The 26,779-nt window shown below is 39.5% G+C and overlaps 1 protein-coding gene across 1 annotated transcript in view; it reads left to right on the top strand.

Annotated features, from left to right (window-relative positions):
- Positions 1 to 26,779, top strand: part of NRG3 (neuregulin 3) — a 532,463-nt gene that overhangs the window by 477,101 nt on the left and 28,583 nt on the right. The window contains exons 5-6 of the mRNA XM_045582211.1: positions 18,299 to 18,401; positions 25,848 to 25,974. Coding sequence (XP_045438167.1) covers positions 18,299 to 18,401; positions 25,848 to 25,974 — 230 coding nt within the window. The remainder of the gene's footprint in view (positions 1 to 18,298; positions 18,402 to 25,847; positions 25,975 to 26,779) is intronic.

The raw sequence follows: 26,779 nt of genomic DNA, 5'->3' as shown, positions 1-26,779 counted from the left end.
CTTAGAACTCACTCATATTCTAACTGAAAGTTTGAACCCTTTGATCATTGCTCATTTTCCTCATTCCCAGCCTCTGGCTGGGGCCATTCTACTCATTGCTTCTAAGAGTTCATGCTTTTTTTCCAGCTCACATATCAGGGAGATCATACCATATTGCCTTTCTCTGTTTGACTTATTTCACCTAGTGTAATGTCTTTAAGGTACATCCATGTTGTAGCAAATGCCAGGATTCACTTATTTCTCATGGCTGCATAATATTCCTGTGTGTGTGTGAGTGTGTGTGTGTGTGTGTGTGTGTGTGTGTGTATGTACTACATCTTCATTAATTGATCAATGGACACTTAGGTTGTTTCCACATCTTGGCTATTGTGAATAATGTTGCAGTGAAGATGGCAATGCAAATATCTTTGAGATCATGATTTCATTTCCTTTGAATATATACCCAGAAGGGAGGTAGCTGGATCATGGTGTACTGCTTTTTTTTTTTTTTTTTCATCTTACCTGAGGATATTTTTTCCATTGATTTTCCCAACAGGGGCCAGGGACACACTTGCAACTGAGGTAGATACCCTTGGTCAGGAATTGAATATGTGACCCTTCAGCTGATGCTCTAACTGCTGAGCCAAATTAGCCAGGGCTGGTGTTCTATTTCTAATATTTTGAGGAACCTCCATTGTTTCCATAGTTGTACCAATTTACCGTATTTTCTGGCATATAAGACAACCCCCTAATTTTACAGTTAAAACATAGGTTTAGGCCTATATTCGCTGTATAAGACTACCCCCCACTTCAAAGAAAAGACTTACTTTGCCGTCAAGATCTCAAGATCTGCAGGTAATTTTTGTGCAATTTTGGTCTTTTGCCCCCAATTTTCGGTTGACTTTTTTTCGTTTCAAAAGTTGTCTTATACTCTGGAAAATACGGTACATTCCAACCAACAGTTCACAAAGATTTTCTTTGTCCACATTTAGCCAACACTTATCTCTTGTCTTTTTTTATAACAATTATTCTAAAAAGTGTGAGGTGATAGCTCATTGTTGTTTTGATTTGCATTTTCCTGATGATTAGTGATATTGAAATCTTTGCATGTGTCTCTTGGCCATCTGTATGTCTTCTCTGAGAAAATATCTTTGGCATCTCTGCCTATTATTATTCTTTGTTGTTGCTGTTTGTGATGTTGTTGTTGTTGTTGTATGTATGTGTGTGTATGTTGTTTTCTTGCTTGAATTGTTTAAGCTATAAAATTTTTTTGGATATTATCGCCTTATCAGGTAGATGGTTTGCAAGTATTTTCTCCCATCCCATAGGTTGTCTTTTGTTGTTTCATTTTTGTGCAGAATCTTTTATTCTTATATAGTCCCACTTATTTATTTCAGAGAAACACCAATGACACAGAGAATCATTGATCTGTTGCCTCCTGCATACCCCACACTGGGGATTGAGCCCAAAACCCAGGCATGTGTCCTGAGGGGCATATTCTCTGACTGGGAATCAAACCCTGACCTGGAATTGAACCAGCACCCTCCTGGTTCATAGGTCAATGCTCAACCACTGAGCCACACTGGCCAGGTTATTTCTGGGCTCTTGAGTCTGTGCTATCAGTCTATATTTCTATTTTTATTACAATACTATACTGTTTTGTTTACTATAGCTTTGAAGTATAGTTTAAAATAAAAAAAGTATGCCATTACTAGCTCTGTTTCTTTTTCCCAGTGCTGCTTTGGCTAATCAAGGCTTTTTATTTTAGTTACATATGAATTTTATAATTGTTTTAATGTTTCTATACAAAATGTTATTGGAAATTTAATAATAATTGCCTTGAAACTGTAGATTGCTTTGGATAGTATGGACTGCCCAACTTGCTGATGTCACTCTGCTCATAATTCTTAAACACATCACTATTTTGTATTTATACTGATACTAGTGGCCCATTGCAGGAAGATTCCTGCAATAGGGCTTCCTGCTGTGGTCACTGCCCAGTCTGCTTTCTCCCCTGGCCCAGCCTGATTTCCTCCCTTCTCCTTCACCCCACTTGCTTCTCCGCAGCTTCACTCCCTTCTGCAGGCTTGGCTTCTTTCTAAGCTGTCTTGATATACAAATTAACTGCCATCTTAGATGGGTTAATTTGCACAATCGCCCTGATTGGCTAGTGGGTGAGGCTTGTGTAGTGGAGTGATGATTAATTTGCATATTACTCTATTATTAGGTTAGATGCCATCTCAACAGTTAGATCATAGGATTTATGAATTTTACCTTATTTATCCTTTAGCTAAAGTATAATTCTGGAGCAGTGTTTGAGACGTAATGCAGGAGAGAATCCAATAAATATAGACTGTAACTTTCTGCTTATCTTAGAGTTTAATCCTGTACAGAGATGAATTCTTTAGGAATTATTTCAATGTGTAGTGTTCACTCCATTAGATTGAGCTAAGCATCTTTTTTTTTTTTTTTTTAGAAAAGCAAATTTTCAGTATCTTTAAAGTATTTACAACTTTTAATATGAAACATTATCCTTTTAAGACATTCATTTGAATAACGCATGTTCAAAAATACAGGATTTAACTAAAACTTTGACATTCAGTAAGGCCAACAGTTCATGAAACAACTGTCATTGGAAAGATCATTCATTGCTTATATTTCCCAAGAAGAAGGGGCTACGTGGGTGCCCCAACAAGAAACACCAAGGTCTGACAGGAGGCAGAGAAGAAAGGGGAAGTGTGGGGGAAGGGTCTTTATTGTGACTACTACCATGCAGGTGAGGAGGCGGGGTAAAGCAGGCCTAGGATTGGCTAGTTTAAATGTCTGCAGTCTGTGGGTATCGAGGCTCTCCCCACTTGTCCAGTACTTAGGCCTGAAGTTATGAGGGTAGGTACACAGTTGTGCAAAGTGTGGGAGCTTGATAAAGGAGGTGTTAGGAGAGGAGTTCTGGATTGATTGGTTTATATTTGAAACACACACACACACACACACAAAAAAAAAAAACAACATGCTCAAGAGCTAGTTGTTTCCTGTCTCTCAGAATTGGCTAACCATGGGAGGGGCCGCTTTTTTAGGGTCAGTGAGCCCCAGATGTCAAAGCATCAGAAATAGAAAATGGAAGACATGGTTATTACAGTTTATGATGCCAGAAGAGATGAAATTTTCTCTAAACACTGTAGGGCCTGAAGCAAGATAATAATCTCTGCAGCTATCCCATACACTTGATGTTATAAGATATGAACTAGAGCAAAGAGTAAATCTAAATACTCCACATGCTTCTATTGAAGATTATATTCACATACTCCACAAAGACTTGAGAGTTCTCAGAGACCTTAAAATTCTATTTCATTCAGATGCTTGAATCACTTTCTTTGTGGGTCTGGTGTGGTTCGCCTTGCTTCTGGGTACCTCTTGCAGAGTCTTTGATTGTACTAATTCTTCAAGTGGCAAGTATCTTCTATTGCTTCTGTTTCAGTTGAACCTTCACTGTTCTTATCTCTTGGCACTTACCCTGTCACCTTCTTGGACCCTGAAGCTCACTCCCTGCTGAGATACACTTGCCACCAGACCTCTGTTGGTATTACACAGCTGGGCACAAATTTCTCCCACAGCTGGAGGACAGCTTGGTTCTCTTAACTTCCCTGGGAAGGAAGGACACATATAACTGTATTATATGATTATCACTCATCAAAAAGTACCCCCTACTGCTCTTTCTTTTGGCAAAGAAGATAAGACTCAAACTCACATTTTGAAATAACAAACAAAAGGAACCATTGACCCAAATCTTTCTGACATTAGAGCTTATCAACTTTTTAATGCACCACGATATCTAGTATTAAAGCTGGAAATCATGAAAGGTTCATTAAATGAGCCAGTGTTTTTGTTCTTTAGGGGTCCTGGTAAGGTTCATTCTGGAGGCATACATATTACTGGTATTAAGTCTTTATATTCCACCCTGGGAACTTACAATCAAGTTTTTCTACATAGAACTGGTAAGCCCAGGTTTCTCATTCATGTCTGTCAATTAAGGACACCAGGATAACTATTGTCACTGAGAAAAGCAGTATATCAGTCACACCTCCTCTTCTGGAGAAAGCTCAAAGGCATTTGTCATAGGTGGACTTACTGACAAGATTCATTAGGTCAAGAGTTGGAGAGTATTTAGGCTAAGAAACCTCAAATACCATAATGAGGAAGCACAATACTCTTACTAGAAAGCCTAGTTATCCACTTTCATTTCTTTTATCTGATGTTCCTTCCCTTCCTCATTTTACTCTCTGCACACCATAAAGTTGATCAAAATTCCATTTAAATTGTAGTTGCTACACATACACAAGCTGTTCATTAGAGCGCTGGTTATAACAATGCAAAACTGGAAATAATATAAATGTCCATGTGACATTACCATAGTATAGAGTACCTTATGCAGCCACTAAAAAAATATGAGATTGCCCTCTGAGACCTAACATACAAAAATGCCCACAACTTTGACTTTATTGTAAGTTTTAAAAGGCAGGTTAACAGGAATAATAAATGAGCCAGAGCTACATGCAATGACATGATTGAATCTCACTAACAATAACGGGAAAAAGCTCAGTATAAAAAGAACATATAGTATGATTCCATTTATACAAACTTCACAAACCAGCACAGCTCATCTCTGGTGCCAGAAGTCAGGTGAGTGGATCTGCTGTGGACAAGGTGGTTTGAGGTCAGGGGGTGGTGCATGGATGGCCTTGTCCCATTTCCTGATCTGGCTGTTGATTACCTCTGCATGTTCATTTTGTAAAATTTCCTCACACTGTGAATTTATGAATTATGCATTTTTATATACATATTACATTTTGATATGAACTTTATTTTAAAGACAGGAATTTGAATTTTGAAAAAATATGGCTGGATCAGAAGCACAAAAGGACTTCCTTAGATGGAGTAAGAGATGTGGCCAGCCAAGAACATCAGCAACTAAGTATCTAGGGGAAAAGAAACTCTGAGTGAGGAGAGGGATGCTGACAAAGCAGGCAGTGCAGGGGCAGGGGCACAGGGAGGTCAAAGAGGAGGATCATTTCATTTCCAGCGCTAGTTTTTTGTCTTTTTTAAATTTTGGCTCTGTACAATATGAATGTACAGTCTCAGGCTGGAAACTCAGATCGCCTGCTCTGGTTGGGATTGCTTCATAGGCATGTTTGAAAAGCTCCTGCAGTGTTTCTAATGCACCACCAGAGTACAGATACACTGCCCGGAGTCTAGAAGCCTGTGCTGTGCTATCTGATACCCCATCTGACTCAGGACAGCCCCTGGCGTGACAGTTACAGCAGGGGCCCGGGAGGGCAAATAGCCACAAGGCTGCTGGCTTGAGCAGCTGTGAAATAGCTGACTTTGCAGATAACACTTGGAGTTCTGGCCAGGCCACACTAATATTTGAAGCCAAGGCCCTTAGATGCTTTACCTTACACCCCACCTGGCTGAGGGTGGTGGAGATCCATTAAACCAGTCTGGGAGGGTTGGCTGTGACTATGGACCTGACTGTTCTCATGTGTGGTGAGGAAGACATGATTTTAGCGGATTAGACTTCCCACTCCATCAAAACAGGTCAAACACTAGAAGAGTCCTATAGGCCACTGGGTCACATGCTCCTCATTGCCGAGAAAATAACAGGTGGTCCCACTCAGTCGCATCCCTTGCTAGTAGAATGTGACTTTGCCAATGAACAGTGAATCCTAAGTTATAAAACTGGGGCTAAGGGTAGGGGTCGGGGACAGTTATTACAGGTTCAGGAAAATGAAACTCAGATATTTAAACAGTGAAGCCAGAAGCCAAAGATTGGTTGCAACTTAGCATTGAAAACTCACTCGTGGATTTATTTTGATGCAATTTTCTTTTTACTAATAATTTATTTGTGGGAGCAATAGCACTTGGAAAGCTGGTGCATGTTAGACATGCCAATGAGAAGACCCAGGGCTTTTCATGTTTGTTTGTGTTTTTTTTTTGTTTGTTTGTTTGTTTTTTCTCTCCAAATGTTTTTTAGATTTTAGACCAACCACTTATCTGTAGTCAGCCAGAGCTTCACTGTTTGGGGAAGCAGGGAGGGAGACAAAGGATTTTACAGGGTAGGTTTACATTTGGTGGAGTGTCAGGGAAGGAGGTGGATAAAAGGAAATTATAGGTTGAGAATGCATGTGTTTATGCATTTAAACTGTTATTTCCTTTTAAATATCAACTTTTATGGATAAGGCACATCTAAAAGCACTTTGCATGGGAAGATGGTAAAATATTTTGAATGTCAACATTTTATTACGAAGCATTTCTTTTCCTTTTCGGAGTACTTGAGATGCTGCCCTTTCACAGTGGCCTGCAAAGAACAAGAGAACGAATTCCTGGGGTAAAAGGACGCCCCTCCGAGAAAGCAGTGCCTATTTTTATTACCTCACCAGGCAGAGGATCAACGGGGAAAATGTCATCAGACATCCAACCCAGAAGCTGTTGAGTTCAACAAAGGCCTGCTGAGTAGCCTTTTCCGTGCAGGGCAAGTGGGGGCCAGGCACAGGGATCCAGGAATGAAGATGATACTCAACCTTGAGGGGGCTCTCAGTCTTGGCTGTGGGAAATCGCATATGTGCATCATGGGAAGGTGCAAAAAGGGATGTAGAAGGGGGAGCTTGAGGAGGGTGTTCAGACCAGATAGTGTTTATTTTGATTTTTTTTATGGATCAGGGAGTATTTTATAGGAGCTTGCTAGGGCTGCTCATAGAAAAGTACCAAGGGCTGGTGGTTAAATATCAGACCTGTATTGTCTCACAGTTCTGGAGGCCAAGAAGTACAAGATCAAGGTGTTAACAGAGCTGGTTTCTTCTGAGGGCTGTGAGGGGGATCTGTTCCTTTGCTTTTCTCCTAGCGTCAGTGGTCTGCTGGCAATCGTTAGCCTGACTTGTTGATGCATCACCCAGTCTCTGCCTTCATCTTCCCATGGATTGTTCCTGTCAGCGTGTGTGTCTCTATGTCCACACTTCTCCTTTCCATAAGGACACAGTGATACTGGATAAGGGTCCATTCTAATGTCCTCATTTTAACCTGATCCTCTGCAAAAGCCCTTTATCCAAAGAAGATCATTTCACAGGTACTGGGATTAGTACTTGAGCATCTTTTGGGGGACACAGTTCAACTCGCAGCACTGGGAGTTCTGCGGGTAGAGAAGGGCAGGAGGTGCCCAGGTAGGAACAGCACTGTGTTAAAGATATAGGGCACACCATACCTGCTTGGTCATCCCAGGCCCGCTGCACTTGGGTGGTTAGGTGCCCTCCTACAAAATTCTGGGGGTTCCTTGCAGGAGGATCATGGAGCTGGTTTGATGTTGCCAATATTCTTGTCCCATAGTCAGTGCCCCACCTTGCCAGCATATCTTTGATCTCATTGACCTTATGGTGAGGGTTCATTTCATTTGCCTGCAGATGTCTTTTATGTTGAGGAAATTATTATTTTTTTCTTAACTAGTGCAGTTATTACCCATTTAACTTTTTTATTTTAATCTTCAGGTTAAAAAGTACAAATCCTATTTCCAACATGATAAATATTCTTCTCTTTCCTTTCAGTCTCTTTCCTGATCAAGATTTATTTGCTGTTCCTTGTAAAATTCTAATATTTTAACCTATTCCCAGAATTTGTTGACTTGAGGACTAAAAATGGGGACTAAAAAGTCATAGGCCTTCAATCAAGAAGAGACTGACCTACCCAGATTATGAGGTTGATTTGAATAGGAATACATGTTCTCCCTAACTGGTTTGGCTCAGTGGATAGATAATCGACTTATGAACTGAAGGGTCCCAAGTTCAATTCTGTTCAAGGGCACATGACCGAGTTGCAGGCTCAATCCTCAGTGAGGGGTGTGCAGGAGACAGCCGAGCAATGATTCTCTCTCATCATTGATGTCTCTCTCTCACTCTTTCTCTCTCTCTCTCTCTCTCTCTCTCTCTCTCTCTCTCTCTCTCTCTCTCTCCTCCTCCTCCTCCTCCTCCTCCTCCTCCTCCTCCTCCTCCTTCTTCTTCTTCTTCTTCTTCTTCTTCTTCTTCTTCTTCTTCTTCTTCTTCTCTGAAATCAATAAAAAATATATTTAAAAATACATGCTAGAATTAGAGAGTGAAGATCAATTTCACAAACAGTGCGTTCATTAGTGAATATTGTTGTGTTATGGTAACTTTGCTTCTTGATGTAGACTTTTTATTGCAGGTTTCTTCTGATGGATACTTGGATAAGAATTCCAGGGGTACAAATAGGTTTCTCTACAATAAACTATTGGACTAATCATCTCTTCATTGACACCTAGTGCTGGCCCCACATAGAGTCTTATGTACATATGTTGAATATCAGATGGTCTAAGTGAAAAAGCTTTGTTCTTCTATATGACTTACAGATGTGTGTTTAGGTCCATATTTAAGCTTCACATTACCTAGATGCCAGCACACATAGGGAAATCAGACTTAAGTTTGATGTCTTCTAGTCTTAATTAAAGTTGGTGGTACAAAGGAAAGATTGTCAAGAGTCAGTGGATCCAAGTGCCCTATACTTGGAAGGGATGGAGAGGCACCTTTTATAACATTTCCCATTCCTGGACATACACAGGGACTTACAGTTTGTCACAGACACTCACACCTCTGTTCTTTTTAATTTCTTTTAAAAAAATATATTTTTTTATTTTAGAGAGGAAGGGATAGGGAGAGAGAGATAGAAACATCAATGATGAGAGAGAATCATTGATAGGCTGTCTTCTGCACACTCCACGCTGGGGATCAAGTCCACAACCTGGGCATGTGCCCTTGACCAGAGTGGAACCTGAGACCCTTCAGTCTGCAGGCCAATGCTCTATCCACTGAGCCAAACCAGTTAGGGCTCACACCTCTATTCTTAATATTGAGAACTCCATTGAGAAATTGTATAAGAAAGAAGCAAATATTACTTCTTGTGCTATTTTTTAAAATCTAATTTTACTTGACAAGTTTTTGTGTAGAGACTTTCAAAATTCTAAAGACTGCGATTTCCAAAAGCATCCGTTCAGGCCTGAACTGTGGGCACTCCAGTTCAGCATGGGATGCCATGGCCTGTGTGCTCTCCAAAAATTCTGTGTCTCTGCTAACAAGGAACACACTTCCCTTCTCTTTTCAAAGGGTGTATTTGAGGGGAATGGGAAATACAGCCCAGGCCCCAGTGAGACTCGCTTGCTTTGCATCCTCCATAATACCTTTATAGCAATTCAGAACCACTAATTGAAAAATGCAGTTTCCAGGAGGGTAGGGAGATATGGAGGAGATAAGAGATCAACCAAAGGACTTGTATGCATGCATATAAGCATAACCAATGGACGAAAAACTCTGGGGAGGGAGGGCATGTCTGGGAGGGGGAGGGGGATTGGTAAGGTATGTACACATGTAATGCTTTAATTTGAAAAAAGAAAAAAGAAAAGAAAAAGTGCAGTTACCAAAGTAAAAGCACAAGGAGCTGAAAGTAACAAAAATGACATAAAAGTAAATTCCACCCACAGAGGTCTCAGTGAACAGGCAGGAGGGCCCGGCATCAGGCTAGCAGCCACTGCCTGTGGGTAAGGTTGGCTGCACACAAGAGACATGGAGCAAAGTCCAGGCTCCAGGCGAAAAGGGGAAAAGAGGGGAAAGCATTCTGTGCACCAATTCTATGCCATCCATTACTCTGGACACTTGATTTGTGCTCGCCTATTGAATCTCTAAACAAATAGGCGAGGCATGTCATTTTCCTTCATTTTATTAACAAAGACCATGGAAGACAGAGGATAAGAACAACTGTAGTTTTTGTTTAATCCCAGGAGTACCCACCAATCAAGCACGATGCTCCCTGAGTGAAGTGGACAATTGGAGGGGAGGGAGGCAGGGCAGCTAAAGGCAGCCCTGGTCTCTTTCAGAGTCTTAGACCAGGCTGCCTGCCAAAAGAACTTTCCCACTGGTCCTATGCCTGTTTCCAAAATGTCGCTGTTACATCACCTTCTCTGGTTTCCAGCTTTATAACAAGAAATACGATCATACAAAAAGACAGGACCAAGTCCTGCGTGTAACAGAAAAGGTGAGAGGACCAGCACTGGGAGTAGAGATAATGAAACATCCTTTACTAATGTCTGTGTAAGTGAAGATTGGTTTTTGTCCTCAAAAATGACTTCATAATCTGGATTTTAAAGAAATGCACAAATATTAGCATCCGATAAAATAATTTCAGTTACCATCTATTTGATAGAACCAAATTAAATGGCCAGTGTTCAGCATTTTTTTGTACTTCTCCTCCCCCCATGACAGTTTTACATGGTTCAGCCTAATCATTAATACCACACGGAGTTAAGAACTACAATGCTATGTATCTTAGTTCATTCAGTCCTCATGACTTCTCTACAGTGAAGTTCCTGGTAGCCTCAAGTTACAATGAAGGTATTCCCTGCTTTCTGAATTCCAGATTCTAAATCCAGGTCTAAGTGGCTGAAAAGGGGTAGGTTTGGAGAAAGTGCATTTGATTGCAGCACGTGACTGGCACATGGCAGAGGACTCACAGATTATGAGGGAGACCGTCATGATTTCATCAGCGAGCCCAGAGACAGCCAAGTCACTAAACTAATGGACTCGATCTCATTTGGCTTAGCGGAAGTACCCAATACCCTATCCTAGAAAAACTCTGTGTGTTTTTTCATAATATTATCATGTTTTGTTATGCTTGCTATTTGGTTTTTACTTTTCTTTTAAATATATTTTATTGATTTTTCACAGAGAGGAAGAGAGAGATAGAGAGTTAGAAACATCGATGAGAGAGAATCATCGATCAGCTGCCTCTTGCACACCCGCTACTGGGGATGTGCCTGCAACCAAGGTACATGCCCTTGCCCGGAATCGAACCCAGGACCTTTCAGTCCGCAGGCAGACACTCTATCCACTGAGCCAAACCGGTCCCGGCCAACTTTTCTTTTTGCCTGGTGGGCTGTTGCTTTTTCATCTGCCATGCGGGTTCCTTCTCTGCACTTCCATGAAAATTTGGAATCCCTTTAGCCTTAGCCATTCTTCTCCTATTTCTCCTCATTTTCTCTCAGAACTGTCTTATCAACACACAAGTGTTGGTATATGTATAATCCCTAAACATTTCTATCCTGAACCCTGTCACCTCCTCTTAGCCTAGATTTACATGTCCACTGGGATCTTTATTTGGATATCTCCCAGGCCCTTAAAACTCTCTGAGTCTAAAGCTGAGCTTGTGATTTTTTCTTCCGTGTCTGACCTTCCTCCAATATACTGTTAGTTAACAGCATCACCATCTAGTCTCTTCCATTTTCAACCTAAGTGCTTTTCATTTCTGATTATTTCACTCCCCACCATGAGTGTTACTGCTGTAGTACATTCCTCATGTCTGACCTGAGCCATTATAATAGACTCCTAACAGGACTCTGTATTTACTTTATTCCTTCTAATCTTTCCCATCCATGCAGAAAAAAAGGAAATGTAAATACCATCAATCACACTCCTCTCCTTTCAAATCCTTCAGTTCCTTCCTGCTGTTGCAATGCCATGTTCATTGCACACCAAGACCCCATTGCCTCTTGCTCTGCCAAGCTATTAAAGGCGAGAAAAGCGCTCACACAAAGACTCTGAGGTTTGGAGATAACCTCCAGATTCCAGAACATGCCATTTTTATCTCCTGTAGCAGGGCTTCTGCACAAGTGGCTTTCTCTTTCTGGACCACTCTCCTCACCCCCATATCTCTTGCCTACTTGGCTCCTAATTTTATACTTCAGATCTCCGATCTCTCATATCTATATCAGGTCATTTATCATATGCTTTCATAACATTACATACCTCTTGTTATAACATTTATTACAGTTAGCCTTTCATCACTGCCTTTATTCTAGGGGCTTGAAGTTCATAAAATAAAGTGATATATCTGTGGTTACTCAGATTAAAAGTGGCTACAATTAAAGCCAAATCCAAAATTGCCAGACCCGTGAGCCCTTGCCTCTTGCCCCTCACCATGCTGGTTCTTGTGCCCCATGTAGCTACAGTCATAGTCTTTAGGGTTTCAATTTCACTCTTGATTTAAATTCAGAATTGATTTTGTGCATTTCCCAAGGTCATATTTGACTACTTTCGAATAAGAACAAAAACACCACAAAGATTTCATGAGGAAATCATTCAGTTTAGTGGATACAATCTTGTTTTATGTTTTAATGAGTATTATTATCCATCATTTTCATAATTCTTTTTATTGGCACAGGCCAGGTGGGGTAGCTTATCAGATGCAAGTCATGCTTATCCCATTGCAGTCATCAACTCCCAGCAATTAAGTGAAATGGAGTTCTTTATAGTCCGTGCAAGTACTTATCTGTTTCCAAGTTCAAATGGAAAATTTAATGAGCTTACAAATATGGAGATGGAAAGGATTGCATTCTTTAAAGTAGTGATGCTTCCAAACCAGGTGCCAATGACACACTTTGGAATCTCTTTAATTTGGGTCTTTTCAAAAGTAAAATGTAAACTAAGGCTTGCCAGGGCCACCTGATTTCCCTTCTCTGCTTATTCAGAAATCTCCATAGTGACATTTCTCTTGGGCTTACTTTCTGTTTTCTGACATGCAAGTCAAAATGAAACAGAAGCAAAGCCTAAGAAGGGAAAGAAGAGGGACAATTCTTCTAAATCTTAGTTTCCCAACACACTTCTGTAGGAAAAAGGACAGAAAAAAATGTGTCATTATGTTTAAAAATAGTGCATGGTCCCAGGAAAGAAAATAAGAAAGACAATAGGGCGTGGAGATTGTGTTCTGCATGTGGAGGCTTCAATCCAAGTCTGTGTGTCTGATCCGGATTTGTTTAATTAAGGATGGAGTTCTGCAGTTGACTTTGCTGGGAGGGGCACATCACAAGCCATGGGTTCATTTTAGCTGAAAGCTTCTGGGGCATCGTGCCAGCACCCCAACAAGTCCTGGTATGGGGAATACTGTGCCCAGGAGCCAACTCTCAGCCAGTTTTCTGCCTGTGAATTGGTATCATGCAGAATCCTTGACCGGCTGCCTCCTGCACTCCCCCTACTGGGGATCGAGCCCACAACATAGACATATGCCCTTGACTGAGACAGAAAACCAGGCAGCTCATCATTACAGGCACAGAGCTAGTTGAAAACACTGCATAAATTCAACCATGTAGAGTGTCTTTTTGGAGTCTGACCAGACAACCTGAAAATCACCCAGAAAACCAGGGCCTGACAGTCAGATGGCATGATAGTACCTGCCTGTGGGTGGATCATGCTACAGTTTATTCAGAGGCCTGGGAACAAATGACTTCATCATTTTCCTTATGACATTTCGCCCTCTGCAAAGGACTTAAGACAGAGTCGCAGCAAGGAGGCCAGGTTTGGATGGGAAAACCCCAATGAAAAGAGCCAGGTGTAGAGTTCAGGAAAGGGTGGGGTCAGTTGCTGGTAGTCAACTTGGAAAATGAGGATTTGGGAGGACATGGGGTGAACAAAGGAAAAGTGTTAAACCTTAAGAGCACCCCCGGGTGAGAGTTGCTATTTCATACCTGAAATATCTATGTATCTACTAGGTAACAAGTCTTGGGGTGTCACTCTGTGGGAAGAATCACAGCTGGTGCTAGAGAAGCAGTGGTGAGTCAAATGAATAAATCAACAAAAATATGGTCTCCTGCACCAATGGTGCTTTCAGGGCGGGGCAAGATTTTTTGCGTTGGTGACATTTGAGATCAGAGGGTGAATAGGCATTTGGAAAGCAAACATGGAATAGTATTCCAGAAAGGGAAAAAGAATAGCATGTATCCAGTCTCTAAGGAGTTAAATGTCAGGCATGCTGGAAGTAAAGGAGAGGAGATAGTATAGGTGGATGGTGTTGTATCAGGCATATCTTTTGTATCATGTATATCCTTTATGCATCGTTATATTCTCTGTCCCTAGGATGAATAAAGTTTGCAACTATAATTGGCATAAAACAACACTTATTTAAAATATATCATTTGATACACTTGGACATGAAATTCACACATGGAAATGCCATATTTGAGATAATAATATACCCATAACTCTCCAAAGTTTCCTCATGTCATCCCCATCCCAATTCTTCTTTCCAAGTATCCACTTGCATGCTTTCTATATAGTATATAGATTGGTTTTCATTTTCTAGAATTTTATACAATTAGGATAATGCAAAAGGTACATTTTATTGGGAGGGTCTGACTTGCAATCAACATAATGTTTTTGAGACTCGTGTATTGTTACTTATATCAATAGCTCATTCCTTTTTACAATATTTCTGCGTAATATCCCATTGTATGGATATCACACAATGAGTTTATCCATTCATTCACCTGCTAGCAGGCTTTTGGATTGTTTCCACTTTTTTGCTATTACAAATAAAATGTATGTCATGAAAATGTATGTACATAATGAACATGTTCATTAGTCTTCGGTAAATCTGCAGAAATGTAATGGCTATGCCTAAGGTAAGCATACGTTTAACTTTCATGAAATTATTTCTTAAGTGGTTATAACATTTTACATTTCTACCAAGAAGTACATGAAAGTTAAAATTGCTCCACAGTCTTGGTACAGCCATTCTTTAATTTTAAACATTCTAGTAGGGATGCTATCAATATATATCCCCAAACAGATTAATTTTTAATCATAATAATTAATGATGTTTGTATTTACCATTCATGTATTTTTATGTATGTATTTGCCACCTATATATCTTTGGGGAAGTGTTCATTCAAATATTTTGCCCATTTCAAAATGCAGCTATTGTCTTCTTATTGAGTAGTAAGAGATCCACTTATATTATATACAAGTTCATGTTATTGAATATATATTTTTGTTGAATAGTCAATGTTGTTGAAGATATAGTATAGATATAAGTCTATATTTTGAAGAGCAAACATTAATTTTCATGGTCTATTTTATTGATTTAAATTTTTTCATATTTCTTATCTTTTGTATTGTAGTTAAGAAATCTTTGTCAAGCCCATTATTACTAAGATTTTCCTCTTATGTTTTCTTCTAGTAGTTTTATGGTATAAAATTTTACATTAAAGTCTCAAGACAAGGTTTGTTTTTACGGATATGGCTATACTATTCTTATAATATCATTTTTAAAAAAGATTATTTCCCCTTTGAATTGTCTTGGCATCTTTTCATAAATCAATTGGCCACATATTTTTGAATATATTCCTGGACTCTTTTGTATGTCTATAGTGCCTTGATTACTATAACTTTATAATAAGTCTTAGGACAAAGAGTTTTAAGTCCTTCAACTTTGATTTATTGGCTACCAAAACACCTTTTGTATTCCTACATAACATTTAGAATTAGTTTGTCAGTTTCTGCAACAACAAAATTCTTCCTGAAATTTTCAATAGAATTGTACTCAATCTATCTATTAACTTGAGGAAAACTGACATATTAATATTATTGAGTCTCTAAATCCATAAACATGATGTGCCTCTTCATTTACTTGTCTTTTTAAAATTATCTCTATAATGTTTGGGTAGTTTTCAGGATACATGTACTATATATTTTTGAGATTGTATAAATAATAATGTTAATTTCTGCTTATTTGTTGTTATTAAGTAGACATACATTTAATTTTTGTATCATCTATCATACAACTTTATATCATGCAAACTTGTTAAGCTTCCTTACTAGTTATGCCAGCTCTTTATAGATTCTATCAGCTTTTGGCATAGATAATCATGCTATCTGAGAACACAGGTGATTTTTCATCTATTCCAAAACTGAATGGATTCAATTTCTAATTTTGCTTATTCCACTGACTAAACTTCCAGTAGAATATTGAATAGATATGGTGAGAGTGTGTATTCTTGCTTTTTTCCTGACCTTAGGAGAAAAGCAGTCTCTCTTTTACAATTAGGTATAGATATATATATATTCTTTATATGTGTGATGAAGTTCCCTTTTATTCATACTCTTTGAGAATTTTAATCAGGAATTAATATTAGATTTTAAGTAAATTTTCAGCCTAGTCAATAATTAAATTATTTTTATTGACTGTTAAAATTGTGAATCACATTTATTAATTTTTAAAATATGAAACTAACCTTGAATTCCTTATATAAATTCCACTTGGTCATGATGTGTTATTTTTAACATCTTGCTGGATTTGATTCCCTAAACTTTTGGTAAGAATTTTTGCATCTATGTCAATGAAAAATATATGTCTGTAATTTATTTTTCTCTTATGTCTTTGTCTAATTTTCATATAAGGCAATGTTGGCATCATAAAATAAATTGGAATGTCTTCCCTTCTCTTACTTTTAGTGATTGTGAAGATGCTGAGATGATAGAACACAAGTGGATCTAAAGCAATTCATCTTTTAAAATATAGCATTTTCTCTAATTGAATTATTCTCTAACTTTAGTGTGCATGAGAAATACCTGAATATTTTCTTTCTTTCTTTTACTTTTAAGCATTTCCTCAGGAGAAGGTTTTTTAAAGTATATATTTTTATTGATTTCAGAGAGGATAGGAAAATGAGAAAGAGATAGAAACATCAATGATAAGAGAGAATCATTGATTGGTTGCCTCCTTCATGTCCCCCACTGGGGATCAAGCCTGCAATCTGGGCATATGCCCTGATAAGGGAATTGCACTGTGACTTCCTGTTTCATAGGCTGATGCTCAATCACTGAGCCATACTGGCCAGGCAAAATTTTCTTTTTTAAGTTTAATTTAGTTTTTTCTATCACCGTTGAAAATTTTCGTTCTTACTAGACATTTTTATTTAGAAGGTTCAAAATTGATCCTTAGCTGACATTTATAAAGATAAACAAATACCCCCCAGTTATTCTGTTATAGTAGATCTGTGTTATGAGGGCTCTTAGTCTATTCAGTGGTTCTCAAAACATGTTTCACAGACTAGCAACATTAGAATCAACTGAGGATTTTTTTTAAATGCAAATGTTCTGCCCCCACTTCAGACCAACTCTGGGAGGGAAAGTAGGTGGCATTCTGCCCTTAATAACTCTCAAGGTGACTCCAATGCACACTAAAGTTCAAGAACTGCTACATTAGCTGATAAAAAAGGAATAAAGGCACAATTAATTTTGTATATTTTGTGTTGTACATTGAGATTATTTATTTTGCACTGACTTCTTTTTGTGTTTGACATATATGAAAGATCTTGGAGTCAGGAAGGAGGGTAAGTCAGATTTTGGGTAATGTGGAAAGTGTATGGATAATCTGTAGAACAATGGAGAAGTAGGCTGGTGAGATTGTAGTCTCTATTGGATGTCTGCTTCAGCAATGTGATTGTCAACCTTTATTGGTGTCCACTCCCAATTGTGCAGTCTTTTCTCTAATTCTAAACTGTTCAAAGTAGAGGGGTGAAAAAGGCAGTTTCTTAGATTTGTACACAGTTATTTTGCCAAATGAGAGAAGGGGAAGGAGAAATGGATTCAGTAAGTGAGGGTATTTGCAAGAGAGTAAATAACTGTAATCATGCACCGAAGTCTGTATGCTGTATAAGGAGAGACATGAAGAAAACAAGACAATAACAAAAATAAATTTCTGAGATCTATGGATAAAAGGTCTTAATGTGATGGAAGAACTGTTTCAGTTGACATATTTTGGAAAATGAGCTGGGAATATAAATAATAATGGCTGAGAAGTGAAATGCTTTTTTTTTAAATGAGTTCTGTTGTTTTTATGTGATAAGCTATAAGATATGATCTTGATAACAGCGATTAAGATAGTAGAGATGCCAGATCAAAGGTATAGAGGAAGTCACGGAATGGGTGAATAAACATTCACATACATATTGAAGTTCTTTTTCATTAGTGATGCCAGTCGTAAGAGTGGGTGAATGACAGCCAAAGACCAGATAATAAATGCGGTGATATCATAAAATAAATTGGAAGTTATCACCGGCACAGGAAAGCTCTGACAGACACACATTTTGTTTTGTACCAAATTATTTTGAACCCAACCATCATTTCAAAAAGTTATGTCCCCCATATGTCCTAACATCATTTGATGTCTTTTGATAAGATACATAATTGTGATATGTGAATATGAGGTCTGACTTAGCCATGCAAATCAAAATGTAGCAATCAGCTATCCTGCAGACCATTGCCAAGAAATTGCATGCTAATAAGTTCCTCATGTTTTCCTATTCATGACAGGAACAAAAACGTTTGCTTTGAAAGAAGATACCAGCTTAAAAGTACAAGGATGAAGATTGTCTCAGCTGTGCCCTGCTAACATTCATTCTATCAATAATTTCTTTTTTTTCTTTTTTTCAAATTCACAGAGAGTGAAGAAGTTTATCAAAGGCAGGTGCTGTCAATTTCATGTATCATCTTTGGGATTGTCATCGTGGGCATGTTCTGTGCAGCATTCTACTTCAAAAGCAAGTAAGACCATTTCTTTCAAGTGTTAAAGGTTTCTTCTCAGAGGAAGCACTTTTTCTTTTACAGAGGGATCTTGTAAAAATGGGCCCGTCCTACATTTAGAATAACTTAGAATCTTTTGTAGACTGTGGTGAGTGTACTAGTATGTTCCACATTTGCATGTATGTTCCACATTTGCATGTATGTTCCACATTTGCATGTATGTGTATGTGGTTTGTCTTTGATGCACATAACTACCATCCCTCTCTGTGCTCATAAAATCTCTGCCTTCTTTGCACAGTTTGATCACCTGCCAGGATTAAAGTCTCAACATTTGCCTGTGACTAAGGAGCTAACTCTTGTAATCAGAGAGGTTACACTGCTGTAGCCCTAACCATTATCAACCAGAATCTTTAGTTTTTCTTTAGAATCTATTGTAAAAAATCTACATAAAAATCTACATAAAAATCTTCCTTTCATAGTGTTTTTACCTGATACTAATAAAGGTTTTAGCAAAATGTGAAATATAAAAAAGTCATAAAATCTATTTTAGTTCCCCAGTTGGTATACATATCTTGAATATGTCCTATACTTTTTTTTTGCCAAGAAATCAGACTTTCTGCACATAAAGGTACTTATTTTTTACTAATAACATAGGCAAATATATATATATATATATATATATATATATATATGTCTCCATATGCAGCTATGTAAGTATATATGCATATCTACACATATCTTTATTTTTAATAAACTTTGAAAAAGACATTTTATTTATGATATTAGCAAAATATGCACTTAAAATAGGAAATATGGATAAAACTACTATATTTTTTGGTTTCTTGTAAGGCACGTAGGCTTGAATAAGTTGCCAACAATTCTATTCCTACAGCTTGTTGAAATCCAAGCCAAAGCTTAACTGCTTTTCATTGGACATGTATTTTTCTATCCATTTGTTCTTCTAAAAATGGACCAATTTCCAGATATAGTCTATTATACCTGTCTTCATGTATGTTGATTTGCAGAAAAATAATGGAAACTAGGGTCTGAATCCAGAATTAGTGACTATTATCTTTTAATAAACTAGTTCAGATTTTCAGAATTACTGTGAAAAGAGTACAGAGAGATTCCATATACCCAGACTCAGTTTCCCCTGTTATTGTCTTACATTAGCACGATGCTCTTAATATTGATACATTGTTACTAATTAAATTTCATACTTCCAGATTTCTTAGTTTTTACGTAATGTGCTTTGTTTGTTCCAGATGCCACATTATATTTAATTATTACATCTCCTAGGCAACTCTGTGTTGTGAAGTTAGTGGTTTTTTTTTTCTTCTTCTTTTTTTGTGTTTTTTTTTTATTGCTCATTTTATTATTTAAATTTTTATTGAATTTATTGGGGTGACATCGGTTAATAAAGTTATTTAGGTTTCAGGTGTTCATGTTTGTTTTAAGCACTTATTCTTTGTCAGAGATACTGAGCTTTTCATGCATTATGTTCCAATCCTTACATCACTTGGAAATGTGTTATTGCTGCATTTTTTAAAATATCAGGATTTAATTTTAAAATATTAAGTTGCCAAAGCCACACAGTAGAAAATTGCAGATGGAATCATTTTTTAAAAATGATTTTGATATTTTTCAATTACAGCTGGCACACAATATTACACTAGTTTTAGATGTACAGCATAGTGATTAAGCATTTATACCTTACCAACAGATGGGGTCTTTGAAGTTGCACTGTTCTAGTTTCAATCACATGCTTTACACCAACCACATTGGCTCATATAATCCTTTCATGGGGTGACACAACTGTTGGGGGTGAATGAGGAACACCCTGTTCTGTGCAAACCAGAGCACTTTCTAATTTTATTTTTCATGGCACGGTGGCTGAGATTTTACTTGTGTTCAAATCTTCAGGCTGCCACTTGCTTGTTATGAACTATTAAGCAAATTATATCCAGTCCTTTATCCTTGATTTCCTTTTTTAAAAAATGGCCAAAATATATCTCCCTTCTAGAATGTGTTAAGGATTAATGGGATAGTACTGTCAAAAGGACACCGCAGTGTATGAAAGAGTAAGTGCTCAGTGGGGCTTGCTATTGTTAACAGCCCCGTTTGCCACTCCTGAACTCAGGGGCCAGGTAACCCCAGGCGCAGAGTGCGCCCTGGAGCAGGAGACAGAGAGGTGCAAGGTTTTCCATGCTTTTGCTGTGCCCGAGAAAGAAATTGTGTATTTAACAATGGCAAGTTATTAGGAAGAAATACTTCATTGTTATTTTTAGAATGTGGTTTTTAGTTATACCACATTTATGTTTTTATTTTTTTAAAATATATTTTATTGATTTTTTTTACAGAGAGGAAGGGAGAGAAAGAGACAGATAGTTAGAAACATCAATGGGAGAGAAACATCAATCAGCTGCCTCTTGCACACCCCCTACTGGGGATGTGCCAACAACCAAGGTACATGCCCCTGACTGGAATCAAACCCAGACCTCTCAGTCCTCAGGCAGACTCTCTATCCACTGAGCCAAACCGGTTTCGGTACATTAAAATGGAAGACTGATGATCACATTCACAAGACTGGTGAACAGTGGGGTAACTGGTCCTTCTGTTGAGGGCGGCAGTGAGCTCTGGGACACCTCCTCCTGGGCTCAGGGAGCGGTCCGGGGTTTAAGGGAAACCTGTTCAATGGCAGTTTCATCAGGAGCCAGTGAAGGAACAGTCTTCCGGAGCTTGCCTTCTGCCTGCCCAGATGGGACAGGTTTTCATTAAAAACAAATAAATAAGAACATGTGAGAATAATAAAGTGATAATAAAAAGTGATGCCTTCCCCAGGTGGATTATAGTTCTCATTAAGAGTATATTTCCTTCTTCTATACAATTTCCAGGCCTGGTCTTCTTTACTGTTCTTTGCCTGGGAGGAATGCCACATCCCACACCAGGCATCTAATCTGCACAGCTGAGGGAAGCCTATGCTTTTATAATTCCCGGACCCAGTATTTGCTGTGCTGGTTGCTAGAATTCCAAGTCCCCTCCCAAACCTTGATCAGACTCCACCGTGACCTTCCCTCACTTTCATAGATTAAGGTTGTTTTCATGTGTATACTTTCTTTACCTCATCTTGAAAGCCCCAAGTTCTACGGTTGTAGGACCTCTCTATCACTGGTTTCCAAATAAATTCATTTGAACTTCCATCCTGTACACCAGAATACACTATTTCTGGTGAGAGAAAGTCTGGAGTTACCAAAAAGCTCACATTCTCCTGGTCACTTTTGTTTTAATCCCCATAATCCCCCAGTTTCCATCACTCTGATCCTTTCTCCATTCTCTTGTCACCCTTGTTATGGCATGACCTCACCAGATAGAATATTATCGAAAACTGTTTGCTGCTGAGGTAGAAATGACAAACACCTTCTTGAATTTAGATTTTCTAACTGAATTAACTAAAAACCCAACGATTCTGAAGGACTCCCAATAAATCAATACATTCCCCAAGTAGCTAATAGAACTATTAATTGAGCCTTTCAATCTGGCTGATATGGCTCACATACAACTATACATTCTCATAGGTTTTCTTTTTACTTTCAACTCGCCCGGGTAAGAAGGGCGAGCCTGGCTGTAGGAGTCCTTAGTAGACTTTGAAAATGCAGGACATGAAAGAATGAAAGAAGATGGGAGAGGAGGTGCTCTAGGAGCAAAGGCTAGACAGATACTGATCACAAGTGGGAAGACACAGGAGAAAAACAAGCAGGAGCTCCTGATACAAAGCAGACATTGTGGCAACTGCTCTGACCATCGGTGATCGCTCTCTGAAGTAAGAGATTGCAAGCCACAAAGAAAGCCTCATGAGGACAGCAGTGAATGCTCTGGTCTGCTGCTATGATGCTATCAGTGGGGAAGGGCTTAGTCCCCAAGTTGCTAAAACACAGTTGTGGTAGCAGTTACTTTTCTCAACACACACTCTGACTTGAGACGCACCACAGTTGGTGACGGTGTTGTGGGGTCAAACCCTGGAGTCAAAATAAGACCACCAGAGGCTGCTAATTGATTAAAAAAAGCAGGCAAGGATTTATTGAACTGGTCAGAATGGCCGAGAGAGCAACACATGCAGGTGGCTACACTCACGACCGCACTGTTTCAGGTACAGGCAGTCCTTTTAAAGGTCTAAACCACAAGAATTTTTCTTTGTTCTAAATTCTAAACTCTAAAGCACATGTGTCAAACACAAGGCCCGCGGGCCAAATCCGTCCCGCCAGGCCTTGCAATGTGGCCCGCACTGCGCTGTCATCACTGCACTCTGCTGCGTTTCCATCACAATGACAGTTTATGACTGTTCAGTAAACCATTCGGCCCGCGATTTAGGCTGGATTTTAGATTTTGGCCCCTTCTCTGATTGAGTTCGACACCCCTACTCTAAAGGGTGGGAAAACACAGAGTCCCAGCCACGTCCTGCTGGACGTTGGAATGTGGACCTATCTTGCGAAAGCAGATAATACAGAAGCAGAACTGAGTCAATTTAATCTCTAAAGGTTATCTGCAGTTTCAACTCCTGGAGCTATTGAGTCAGTGGGAATCAATCTCCTGTGGTCCTAGTCCACAGGCACAGGAAAACTGCCTTAGCCTCCAGGTCTCAATCTGGAAGCTGAGGCAACTACCCTATTGTTTAAGCAAGTGCAGCAGCCAGAATAGCAGGGCTAAAGTTCAAACAGCAGGTTTTATGTAAGTATGGGTGCTACCATACTTCAACGCTGAAGGCCTAGACTTTTGCCCCAACATGCGGTGCAAGGCCATGCCAGTTCCAGAACTCGCTGTGGGATTTACCGAGATCTTCATGGCATTCCAGCTTCACCTTCAGTCCGGTCCTGTTTCCCTCCCTTTGTCCTATTCGCACCAATCCGAAGAGCCCACCCTAGTGAGAATCCTGCACTCCCTCCCTCTGTGTCTACTTTCCCAGGAACCCCACCTGTGACATTGCAAATGTTTACCAACAGAGTTGTGACATTAGGTATGCCACTACTTCTTTTCCCTTTCTTCTGAAGAATTGAGCCAGAGACACTTAAAACTCGGTTAACTCTGCAGTGTTGACACTGACTTTGCTGGCTAGTAGGGTTCCAGTGTGCAGTGCCTGCATCTGGTCTTCCCCAGAGCAGTTCTCCTGAGAGGGCTGGTGGTGCAGCAATCATTTTCCTCTGTTGGCAGTTCCTGGGGAAAGTATGAAAGAGCAAAAATGTGTGTGCCTGGGGAAGGGCAGGAATGACACAGAAGGAGGCAGGTTCACAAAGGCATTAATTCTGTGCCCATTTAGATAAAAAATCTGAGGCACAGAAAGTTAGATTATTTCCCCACACATTAGCTGACACATTGATTCTGGAATATTAGTGAGTCTGGACTTGAGTGAAAAGGAAGTAAAGGAAAGTAAATGATTAAAAGGATTTAGGAACTGTCCTCAAACATTTTATTAACATAATTCCTCCAGAAATTTACATTTCCCAAACACTGAATTATGAAGTCACTGTAAGATAGTGTTTCTTATATTTAATAGTTAGGAGAGTAAGCCCTCTCACAGCTCCATGATGAGGTACTCAGGTGGGCCTTTCTGATCTCCCATTTGCTTCATCAGTGAATTCCTGATAGGATTTCTTGACTATGATGTGTTTCTAAAAATGCTGATGTGATTGATTTATTTTTAACAATAGGCTACAGATTAGCTGTTAGGAAGTAGATAAGTAATTACAACTAGATTAAAGCAATTTAGAGCACTGGAGATAAAAGCACCCTCCCCCCCAAATAATTGAAAAGATGAAAGAAATATTTAAATAGGGTGCATCACACTGGTGTAAATTCAAAAGAAGCAATGGCACTCAGAACCTCCAAATCCTGTGGCAAATGCTGAGCGATGCAGCTCATAGGATCTTGTCTTTGTTCTCTGAGCTAGTGTTCTAACTCCTCTGCAGCATCTGCCCGTACACACGTGCTAACTGGTGAGCCTGGGAGGAGCTCAGCATTCCGCATTTGTGCTCTCATGTTTAATTTCCACAGGATGCACCATTTGCAGGTGGAGAAACTGAGGCTCAGAGACAGAAAATTAATCTCTTTTGATTAAGGAAATCCAGACGAAACTAAGACTTGAGCCCCAGCTCTGCAGAGAGCTGCCCGCTGGAGACTCCCTGTCCTAGGCAGGGCCTTGGGCAAGAGGAGGAGTTCAGGGCAGATGACTCTGCAGAGGTTTTTTGTTTGTTTGCTTTTGTTTGCTTACTTGTTTTATTGGTGCTGAGTCTTCTGCTGATAGATAATTGCTGCAAAGCCCTTGGTACAGAGCAGCTGATAATGCAGTGATCTGTTGCGTCTTGCTGGTATAGCCAACCCACATACGCAGGCAGGGCTCCTTTATTTGGAGTCCAAATACTGAGAGTAGGCTCAGCCTTCCCTCTGGGAAGGGACCATGGACAAGTGCCTTGCAGGTTTTGAGTGGCTGTTAAGAGTACTGAAAGCTGAATACGTGGCCACACTGTTTGGGTCTGCATCCAGCCCTATTGCACTTCCTGGCAATGTGGGTGTGGGCAAATAATCTAACTTCCTGTGCCTCAAATTTCTTATCTAAATAGGCACAGAATTAATGCCTTCATCACACAGAATTATTGTGAAGAATAAGTTTAAAATGATTTTGGGACCAAGCTAGTTTGGCTCAGTGGATAGAGCATCAGCCTGCTCATTGAAGGGTCCCAGGTTCGGTTCCAGTCAAGGGCACATGCCCAGGTTGGGAGCTTGATCCTCAGGAGGGGGCATGGAGGAGGCATCTGATCAATGATTTTTCTCTCATCGTTGATGTTTCTGTCCCCCTCTCTCTCTCCCTTCCTCTCTGAAATCAATAAAACTATATTTAAAATAAATAAAATTATGTTTGGCACATAATAGGTACTATTTAAGAGTTAACTGTGTTTGTTAGTTACAAAAATGTTGATGACAACAATAATGAGCTGGTTCTAAATGGTAAAAAAGAAAATATACACACATTATGGTACACATGCCAGTCATGCAATCAAGCTACATACGCTTGACTTGTAAAGATCCAAATGTAACTTTGTAATATGTTATGTGTACGTGGCTGTTAGGTCCAAGCTTCATATTTTCCACTGGTCACTTCTTCAGAAGATTTCCAATTCTTTGCAGCTGACCTCTCGGGGTGAGGGACCCCTTGGCAGGGATCATCCATTACGTTTCTGTCCGCCTTTAGAACACCTGGGCATGAGTCCCTGCGAGATGATGGGCAATACCCCCTCTTTCCTAACTGGAAGGCTTTCTTGGTAGAGTTGAAAATAGGGAAGGATTCCCTTTAAAAAGAATTAAACTGAGTTTCATCTGGCTTTAGTAAATGGCAGATAATAGGAATGAGTGACACGAACAATATGCATAGCATACATGTATGTAACAATTTATTCATTTCTTTATTTAAACCTGCAGAAAACAAGCTAAACAACTTCAAGAGCAGCTGAAAGAACCGCAGAATGGTAAAAACTACAGTCTCAAAGCATCCAGTGCCATGGCAAAGTCAGAGCACTTGGTGAGGAATCATGTCCAGCTGCAGAATGTAAGTTACATGTCTCTGCATCTCCTCCCTCAGCCCTCCTCAGTGCTCCCGGGCCAGACAGGGGTGGGGAGCCTGCCATCAGACTTGTATGTGTATTTTCACAGTACTTTGGATATTTTTTTTTAACCATCTCGCAGTTCCATGTGTGCCCATGAACGCATACATGTACTGGATAAAAGAGAAAGTTAAATCTCAGACTGGATTACAATAGGTAATAGAATTTGTCTCTGGAAGCAAATGGAACTTCAGTTGTTTGTTCCATAATCACTTACTGAACCCTTACTTTGTGTCAGAAATGGTGCTGGCACCAGGGATACAGTGTTCCCTGCCATCTGGCAACTTACATACAGTGAAAACTACAAATACTGAAATCAGGAATGTGTGGGCTGAGATGGTTGCTATTGCAACAAAAATCAGAGAAGGGACCAAAGAGGAAAGGGGAGAGGGGTCAGGTGGAGGCTGCCTTTTAACAAAGGCAGATTGGAGCTGAGTTTTGAAGAATGTGAAAGGTTTTTCAGTCATAGGGCAGAGATGGGAGCAGAAAGAAACACTGAAGTCATGAGCCCTAAGAACACACCTCCAAGGGAAGGGGGTGAGAAAAGGCCAAGGTGAGAGAGGTGGCAGGTGGGTGTTGTGGACCCACAGTAAGTACTTCTAACAACTTGAAGTTAAAGGCAACTCTTTGAATCTTACATCTTTCTAAAGGAGTTTTCATCTTTTCTGAGATATACTGCAAAATGCTGAATCAAAGCAAGTGGATACCGCCTAGATATACTGAAATATTTCTCTCCTCTCAGCAATTCTG

Source organism: Pipistrellus kuhlii, unplaced genomic scaffold (genome assembly GCF_014108245.1).
Source record: "Pipistrellus kuhlii isolate mPipKuh1 unplaced genomic scaffold, mPipKuh1.p scaffold_m20_p_15, whole genome shotgun sequence".
Classification (NCBI taxonomy): Eukaryota; Metazoa; Chordata; class Mammalia; order Chiroptera; family Vespertilionidae; genus Pipistrellus; species Pipistrellus kuhlii.
The sequence above is the reverse complement of the archived record's forward strand: the minus strand, read 5'-3'. Positions and strand labels throughout refer to the sequence as shown.